This window comes from Oreochromis aureus, linkage group 3 (assembly GCF_013358895.1).
Source record: "Oreochromis aureus strain Israel breed Guangdong linkage group 3, ZZ_aureus, whole genome shotgun sequence".
NCBI lineage: Eukaryota > Metazoa > Chordata > Actinopteri > Cichliformes > Cichlidae > Oreochromis > Oreochromis aureus.
This window is the reverse complement of record NC_052944.1, coordinates 44,576,356-44,585,954: the sequence shown is the minus strand read 5'-3', so window position 1 is coordinate 44,585,954 and position 9,599 is coordinate 44,576,356. Positions and strand designations below refer to the sequence as shown.

Below are 9,599 nucleotides of genomic sequence, written 5' to 3'. Positions count from 1 at the left end.
ACACAGATTAAAACTTTCACCAGTTCCTCTTCGTGGCTATTGGTCACCAAGAACATCAGTTCAACCAAAAAATGACCTGTCCACAAACTAAGTTTTTTTCTTTTTCAGTCTCTGAACAGATTTCCAAGCTGAGCACACTGAGTGTAAAGTCTGTACTAAACAGCAGTAGGCCTACCAGAGTGATCTCTGTGGTTTGTAGTGATCAGACTGTGCCACCCACAGTGGAAAACAGAAAATGAGACAAGCAAACGGTGGCCGTTTGATTTGACTGGTAAATCAAGCTCTCTTTTTACCATGACAGACAGCCTATCTCTCGCTCCCCTCTCCTCTCACTTGTGAACAAGACCCCAAGAAACTTCTACTCCTCCACTTGGGGCAGTAACAAGCCCCTGACCAGGAGCGGAGACTCCACCCTTTTCCTGCTTAGGACTGTGGCCTCAGACTTGGAGGTGACTTGATGTCATAGCAGGTGGTTTATACAGATACACAGAGATATAATAAAATAGGATGAAAGGTTTTGGCTCCATAATAAACAGCAAGGAAATAATAATATGTAGTTTCACTTTTTATCTTGGATCCACATACACAACTGCCTGAATGCCTGACAAGCATGGGGTGAGATTACATCAGTTCCTGTTTCCCTTTGTTCCACTCTTTGACCTAGTTCTCTTCTGTACAGATACTAGCATGCAGTCATGTAGTTCTGTTGGACTGTTTACTGCAGTAATGTTTGAGAGCAGAGCCGTAGCAAAGTTTTTATGAGTTAAGGATAATCTGGAACTCAATTTGTGATGGAAGTTTGGCTTTTAAATTTGATCTTTGTAGAGTGTGGTACACTCTGGATAGGTTGTGAATCCATATTAGAGTTAACAGAGACAGACGTTACGAGCCAGTATTTTAATTTATGTATGCTATGTGCTCCAAATGAACTGTGATTGGCTATTATTATTCATGGATAATGTGTATAAAAAGAATAAACAATAATTGCATTATATAGGATATTATATAGGTGTAGCAATCAACTCTACTTAAAATATTTCATTTACTTCTGTGTTAAACCTTTTAACTCTAACTCTACTGCTTTCACAGCGTCATGTGGGCAAATACATCGCAACAGCGCCATCATGTGGTTTTATGGATTAAAAACAAAGTTCATTTAGTTCTAAACTGTCCAGCAGATGGAAACTATTGTATTACCGGACAAAAGGACAGCAGGTGTTTAATGGAGAGCAACTTTAGATTTTGTTGACCTGATGAATCTCTCTGAAAGTTTTTATCTAGATATAAATTCCTATCAGTACTGACAGGTCGTTTCTATAACAAAACAATTATGGAGTTGATCTTTTTAATCATTTGTCTGTATAAAAACTATGTTTAAATACATCAAAAAAAACTTTCAGTTCTTTTTGTGTATTATAGTGTAAATAATCCAGCTCAGTTTACTGTCCCATCTTTTTCTTTTGTTTCTCTGTTTATGTATCAGCAGTTTGGTCTGATTTATTACAAAGAGCTTAACAGTCTGTCAAATGAACACACAGACAAGCAGATGAACTTGTATCAGAGATGTTAAAGCTCCTCTCAGCTCTTTCCTCACAGTTAGGACCTGGTCTCACATGTGTATTTCTCAAGCAGAGCCCTGAACTTCACGAATCTAATGTCTGTACCTGATGCTTCACTTTTGCTTTTGTTTTAAATGCAGTCTTCTCCAGATCAAAAGCAAATAGAAACATTTTTTTATTGATTTATCAATCAATTTATTACAACAAATTAAGAAAAATTTATTACAACAAATTAAGAAAAAAAAATATAAACAAAGAAAATCATACAGCAATTTTCTTGATAACAAATGTCACCATAACACATTCCTACCAGACTATTATATTCACATACACATTTTACTTTGTTAAAATTCCAACATATAGTTTAAAAAAAAAACATTTATGTAAATACAAATACAAATCAATATCCTCAAAAAACTTGGGTAGTGCTTCACAGATTAAAAAGAGTGAATGTATAAAGAAGTTTATAAAACCAATAAAAAACTAAACAGAAATAACACCAAAAAACCCATAAACACTGATATTTTTTCATTTTTACATGAAACAGAAAAAAGGTGTTTTAAGGTGAAGCTTATGTTAATAGAAATTATTGCAAGCATCAGATTTAAAAAGTGCTTAATTCAGATATTTAACGTTACATACATGAGACTGTTGCAGCTTTAATCCAAGACTGAAACATGTCTGTCAAACTGAAGGGTGCAGTTATTACATTCATTGTTTTTATCTTTGTTTAAGTCAGATGTGATTTGTAAAGACCAAACAATTACATCAATGGTTTTATGTCCTGCCACTTTAATTTTTTTATACAAATTAAGGGTGTTGCTGTAACATTACTGTAATGTTACTGTGAGAACATTGAAATGAGTCATTGTAAATTTTGAGCTGAAATGCTGCACAGAGAGTGAGTTCTCTGCAGAGACAGAAAACCCACTTAAAATGTCTAAGGTCATATTAAAAAGAGTAAAAGTGCAAGTTCAATTATTTTTCTTTCATAATTCATGTTCATAGTTGAAGCTGATACTGAGAACGGTTGAAAAGTTGTGGTTATTATTTCCAGGAGACCACGAAGGGGATCTGCTGTCTGGAGCCAAAATGATACTGAGAAATGTGCATTTAGAGCAAATGTAACTTCAAATGAATCTTTGAATATAAAGACCTAGGCTTTTGTCTTTATCGGTGCAAACCGAAATAAATCAATACATAAATCAGAGCATAAAAATTGTTCGGTTAAAATTCAACAACAGGGAAAAAAAACTTTCACAGTATTGCTTGCAGACATCTCCTAGCTCCTTCTATCACCAACACTAAACCACCAAGCATTAGAGCTCCAACATTTAGAGCTCCTAAAACAGTTTTAACTTTGTTCCAGTCATAAGCTCTGTGTTTCTCCTCTGGACTTCTTGCTCCTTTAAGAAGAAAAAAAACCCCGTCAGTTTATATCTGATGTCAGGTGAAGCAACTGTTTATGTTTGATTTAACCTTGTCATGCTCAATCATTCAGGGAAGGAAATTCCAGAAAGTTGATTCTGTTCATCTGGAGTCAGATACTCTTATGTGACCATTTAAAATACATACGATAGATTTTGTTTCTACTTTCCTTTAAACCCTCCAGTTTCTCTCCTCTTTTTCTGCAGCACCAGCCAGTAAGTATTTTTAGGTACTGAATAAACAATAAATTTGTAAAAATGCCATAACATGGCAGTGTTATCGTTGTCAACGCTTCTAAATAAGTGCCCAAATAAATGCCTGGCAGCATTTCAGACTGGCTGCCAAGTGGTTAGATTTGTTCTAGAGAGACTTTGTTTTAAAAGAAAAAAGAAAAGTTTCATCACAAAGCACGCTGTTAATTTATGAGCAAACACCTTTAAAACCTTTAATAACCATAGTAGCAGCTCGGTGTGTCCTACCTTCAGTTGGTTTTGGTGTTGTGTGGAAGCCGTCACTGCTCACTGAATGAAGGGGAGTCACATTCAAGATGAAATTTTCTGTAAAGGGAAATTAGTTAGGTGTTAGATTCTCATCCAGGTCATCTTATAGCACTAACAAAAACAAAGATACAACAGGTTTGTAGCTGTGGTTCTGCTGACTTACCAGAGGCCTCGAGCTCCCATCTCCTCAGCACCTTGTTATAATCAGCAGCCAGATCACAGCGGTAGTTTCCAGAGTCTTCAGCTGTGACTCTGGACACGTGAAGTCCGATTCTTCCTCCTCTCAGAGCGTCTCTGTCAATCTGAACCCGTCCTGCAAACTGGTCATGCTGAGACTCAGAATCCTCCACTCCTCTGATCATTTTAAACAAAGTCTTTCCATTATCTGAGAGGAAAACACACATCAAGTGAGCTAGAGACACGTCAGCTTGGAGCTGACGGTCCAGTCTGATGGTGATGTTGCTGCCCTCCTTGGCCTCATAGACACTCTGAGTCCCAGCAAACACACCTGAAGAGGAGACAGAGGAAGGTCAGGAATGTAGCTTTTTTAAAAATAAAAACCTCTCAATGTGTCAATGTGAAAACTCACATAAAGACAGAAGTATCAAGATGATAATATTCCTGTGAAGAAAAAAAAGAAAAAAGGTGAGGACAAAGTTTTGTAATGTTTTTTTTCTAGGAGAATAAAATTAAGACAAAGGCATGCTTAATAATAATAATAATAATAATAATAATAATAATGATAATAATGATAATAATAATAATAATGATAATAATAATAATAATAATGATAATAATAATAATGATAATAATAATAATAATAATAATAATAATAATGATAATAATAATAATGATAATAATAATAATAATAATAATAATGTGTATTACTATTATGATTATTATTACTACTAATACTAATACTACTGCTAGTAGTAGTATTAGTAGCAGCTAGTGGTTCAAACCCAATTGAACCACTAGCTGCTACTACCATTAAGAAAAAAGGAAACAGGAAAATGTACATAAAACAGAATACAATGAATTGGAAATGTCATGAAACTATATTTCATTCACAACAGAACACAAAAAACATTAAATGTTTAAAATGAGCAAATGCACAATTTTAAGGGAAAAAAAACACTATTAGCTGAATCAACATGTTTCCAAAAGATGGGAAGAGACCATTTTTATTGTAGCATCGCGTCTTCTTTTGTAACAGTCTATAAACATCTGGAAACTGAGGAGAGCAGCTCAATGTTTTCCCGATCTTGTCTGATATAAGATGCTAGCAGTCCTGGATCTTCTCTGATGCATTTTTTGCTTCTTTATGCTTCAAATGTTTGGAGCTGGTGAAAGGTCTCAACGGCAGGCAGGAAGACTGATTTCTGCAAGTTTTCCTAAATCCTTGCATTGATTTCCAGGCACAATCATGCCTTTTTTTTTTAATGCAGTGAGGACCAGAACAATAAGGGCATTCAATACTGGTTTTCATTCTTGTCCCTTGCCCACAGAGATTTCTCCAGATGATCAAAATCTTTCGATAATATCATGTACTGTAGAGTATTATGTATTTGATAGCATTTAGGTCTTCACAATTTTACACTAAGAAACCTTATTCTGGAACTGTTTAACATTATCTAGATGCAGTTTTTTTTTGCAGATTCCTGAACCTTGACTCATTTTTCCTTCTCTGCTTCTCTAAGATTCTCTTTTTAATACACCTTACCAAGTAGTCTAATTAGCTGTTTTATTTTGAGTACCACTTACTTATCCTGACTTTGGTTGCTTAGTACCGATGTTTTTGAGAAGTGTTGCAAACAAGCAACCTTATTCTTAAAATGGTGTTTTTCTCAGTTTAAACAGTTAATATCTTTTCTATTTTCTATTGTGAATTAAATGTGAGTTTATGGGATATGCAAATTATTGTATTCATTTTTTCTTTACGCTTTATACAGCTTTCTTAATTTTCAGTATTATTATTATACTATTATTATTACACACTTCAAGCCTATAGATTTAAAGCACCTGTTGACATCAGTGTGCAGTGCCTTGTCTAATATTACCTCAGTGAACTTTTCTAACTCTTGTAAGCTCAGTTTTGAGTAATGACGTTCCTACCCCTTCATTCGTGCTCAGCTTCCAGGAACCAGGAGCTCCTCTCCATGGAAGTGAGCAAACATGTGACGATGAAGTTTTCGTGGTGAACTTCCTGAGTGCATCACAATCAGGCGCCTGGAACCTGGAAAAGAAAAACGACAAGCGTGTTTTTTTTTTTGTTTTGTTTTGTTTTTTTGTTCTTCACTTCCACTAAATTTCGATTCATGGTGTTGACGTATCTAAGAATTAATCTGTTAAATGTCCCCCCACAGTCCACGATAATGTTTGCAAATTTTTTGTTTAATCAACGCAGGCCGTTTTCTGCCCTTAAAGAGAAGAGCCTCGTTTTAATCTAGTGGACTAAGAAACATGAATGTTTGCCAGTGTGGACCATGATGTTTATTTTTTGGTTCTCCACTTTGTCATAATAATAGACAATAAAAATAGAATAAATGTACAATCTCAATATTCGATGGATGGATCTGCATAAAGGGTTCTTCTTATGAAATAGAATTAATCGTTTATTAGAGTTTAGTTTTTTGTTTGTTTCTTTTACATGATTCTGTTATTTATTCAGGTTCAGCAGGAGGAGTTTGCTGGAGGAAACCTGTCAGTGAGTAGGTCAGGTTCACGGAGTCTGTTACTCAACTAAGCGCTTAATTTCACTTGTAGAACAAAAAAAACGAATTTCTTTCAATCTCAGACTTAACAACCTCCCAGAAGCAACTATTATTAAAACATTACGCCAGTTATGTTTCGGATAGTTTCCATTTAACAGTCTGCCTTTAATTCACCTATAGTAACAACAAAATATTGATAATCGCGACTCTAACGACACGGCGCCTTCAGCTGATGTTTAAAAAAACTTCAACTGCGTCAGGTTCTATTTTGTTTCTGTTTCTGCTACAACCACCAGAGGTGCTGGAGCTTGTTGTTGCACCACCTTAACTTAAAAACATTAGCGTAAAAACCAATAAAAAAACCAAAACCAAAAAACAGTTAACCTGGAACACAGGGCAGCAGACGAAAACAATTGAAACACAAACTTTGATTTTTGTTGGGGAGCAGCTTTTAGTTTCTAAGAATCAACTAAAAACGATTCACTGAACAAATATTTTTTTCAACCAGGAAGTAACAGATTTAGAACTCGTCACAAAAACAAGGAAGGACAAGGAAGTGCAGTAATGCAACGATAAAAACATATTTCATGGCTCAGAGTTGGTACAGACCTCTGAGAGCTAAATAAATATCCACAGGAAACAGCAGCACAGTTCAAACAAAAAATACAGTTTTTATTTATTTATTTGAAAGGTTTAAGGACTGAACTGCTCCTCTGTTTCCCCAATGCGCACTTTAAATGTCCACAAACTTCACAGCTGTGATCGATCCAAACAAAAACCGACGAAGAAGCAAAGTCAAAACATTAACACTGGTTTAATAATACTTAAATCAATTAATGTGCTTCGTCTTCATTAAGTAGTCCAAACTTAAATCCTGCCGAGTTTTACATGTTGACATTAAATACGTTTTAAAGGACTGAACATGAAAACCCAAAGAGTCAAATCAGCTTTTAGATACTCACCGGTTTAAAGGAGAGACAGCAGCGAGCTGTCCACTTCGTGCAAATTAATAGTGATGGGTCCAGCAACACTGACGCACGTATCAAGCTCACAGAGCGAAACCTGTATCCGTGCGTGTGTCGAGTTAACAAAAAAGTCACGTGATTGATACAGCCGCTGTATCGCTCATTGCCAAACTGTGTTTAAAAGGTACCGCATCCGCATCTGTCAACGGAATGAGTCGCCACCAAAAAAAACAAAAACAAAATTATTCTCGCAAAGATAAAAAAAAATACATATCTCTCCATAACAACATAGAGCCCGAAAGAAAAAGAAAAGTTTCTGGGGAAATGGTGTCAAAAAACGCAATAGACTGAATGCAAAAACAATGTAAAAACTTATTTTTCTGAATAAAAATTTATAAAAAAAAAAAAAAAACTCAGAGTCAGTTACATTTAAATGGGTAATATTACATTCACAATACTTTCATTTTAATTTTCACTTCATTTCATTCACAATATATTTTAAAGATGTCTACAATATTTGAAATGTAAAAGATATAAAATGATTCCATGGAAAGTACAATACCTTACAGTGTATACAAGTATGACTAGGTCATTGAATCAGTGTCTGTTGTGAGTCTCAAGTAAGTTGCCTGCTGGACGTGTCAGTATGGAGCAAAACAACAACACTGTGTCGACACAGTATCGATACAGTTTGGGGAATGTGCTGAAACGCTTCACGAGGCCTCATCTACCCATCACTACAAATTAATAATTTAATGATCGACTGAAAAACAAAGTGACTCTCTGCGGCAGTGTGAAAGACTTCAACGAGGAAGAGGCTGCTGGTTACAACTCACTGAATGATTGCACCAGACAATAGTTGACAGAGGAGGAGGAGGGGAGGGGTGATGTATCAATCAGGGAAAAAAAAACACTGCATGTTTACTAAAAGGGAAGGTTTGATTTTCAAGCAAGAAAAAATGCAAGTTATTTAACGAAAAAAGCCCATTGAATGGAGAATTGTCCCATTTTGTCTCACATGGTTATCATACATGATTCTCGCATGAAATTGATCACATAATTCTCTCAAATCTCAATGTAAGACAAAAACAACATTTAAAAAAAACCCATTCTATTCATACTGCCCACACTATGGGCACAATATTCAACTGTGCCCACCAGTATTGGTCAAGTTACTTGAAAAAAGTAATCAGTAACTAATTACTGATTACACCTCCCGTGTTCTTCTTTGTACCTCCTACCTGTAAACATTTTTAAAGAAAAGAACAACCACAGTTGCATTTTCTCATTTTTATTTTAGTTACTGCTCCTTAAAAACTGGGTTGGTGGTCAAATTCAGGTCAGCTTCATCTGATTTTTTTCAGAAAGCACTTGCTTACATGTTGCCTCAGTCTGCATGTCCTCTTTCACCACAGTCATGCACTTTATCTTTGGTCTCCTCTGTGTTCAGCATCATTTGTCTGATATATCTCTCTTTGCATGCCCAAACCATCTCTAGAGAGGCTGATCATTTCTGATCCCATCAAAAATCCCAGTATAAATTGTAACATTAAGCACTACAGTAAGAGCAATTTGAGGGGGTTTTTTTCTGTGTTTGGAGTCTATTTATTTACAGAGATAATGAGCTGAAGAGAAACTTTCATGTTCTTCACATGACACTAAAACTTCTGCAGACTTTTCAAGAAAAGCATGAATAAAAATGCATTTGTCACCCACTTCTATTCAAACAATTGTCACAATACGGCTGAGTGTAGGCAGGAAAAGGCCCTAAACGCAAAACAACAATCTCCTCTGCTTTTTTGCTGGGAGTTGGCAACCCTGCTAGTTAGGTATATGTAATTATTGATTAGATTGTTTGATATTTCCGGTAAGTACTGTTTAAAATACCAGAATAGGGAGGATGGTGTAGGTTTAAGTTTATTAGATTGATACATATGTACCAACAAGACAGTGTACATCACTGTCACAACAGCATTTGTTTTCATTCAAAGGCTTTATGGCTTTTCCTGTAATACCTGGTGGGCCGGTCTCTAGTCAAAATGCCCGGGCTGAGTTTTTGTTCCAGTCCAGTCCTGCTCAAGGTTAAAGTCACTGAAATTCAAGTGTCTGAGATTTTTGGTAGATATAACTATGTTATCAATTTGAAGCTCCTTCATTCTCAAATTATCACATTCACAAATCGCATATCCACACAGCCCGCCTGCCTGGTGGATTTTTACTTTTTAGCTGTCTGTAAATGAACGGCTACGTTTCCAAACAAACTGTCAACAGCTCAGTCAGGATCAATTTACTTTAATGTGCTCAATCTTCGACTAACATCTGTTTTTATTAAACAAACAGCCAATATACCGACAATACTGATCGATTTCCCCGAGTGCAGTCGATCCAGAGCTTGATTGACTCCACCACTTAAACTCGTGGTCACACTAAAAA

General features: G+C 35.7%; 1 protein-coding gene across 1 annotated transcript; it reads right to left on the bottom strand.

The window, feature by feature from the left end:
• Window positions 1-1,722: 1,722 nt before the first annotated feature.
• LOC116316827 lies at window positions 1,723-7,315 on the bottom strand. The gene is made up of 6 exons (XM_031735467.2): window positions 7,164-7,315; window positions 5,603-5,723; window positions 4,077-4,108; window positions 3,651-3,995; window positions 3,467-3,544; window positions 1,723-2,965 (listed from the first exon to the last, which is right to left on the bottom strand). Exons 2-6 carry the CDS (start codon window positions 5,608-5,610, stop codon window positions 2,817-2,819), a joined length of 612 nt encoding a protein of 203 aa, XP_031591327.1. The 5' UTR covers window positions 5,611-5,723; window positions 7,164-7,315; the 3' UTR covers window positions 1,723-2,816.
• Between the last annotated feature and the right edge of the window lie 2,284 nt (window positions 7,316-9,599).

Coding starts and splice junctions, on each gene's coding strand:
- LOC116316827 (XM_031735467.2), bottom strand. Junction 3,545..3,650: donor ATGGGAGCTCGAGGCCTCTG/GTAAGTCAGCAG, acceptor TTCCCTTTACAG/AAAATTTCATCTTGAATGTG. Junction 2,966..3,466: donor AACACCAAAACCAACTGAAG/GTAGGACACACC, acceptor TTCTTCTTAAAG/GAGCAAGAAGTCCAGAGGAG.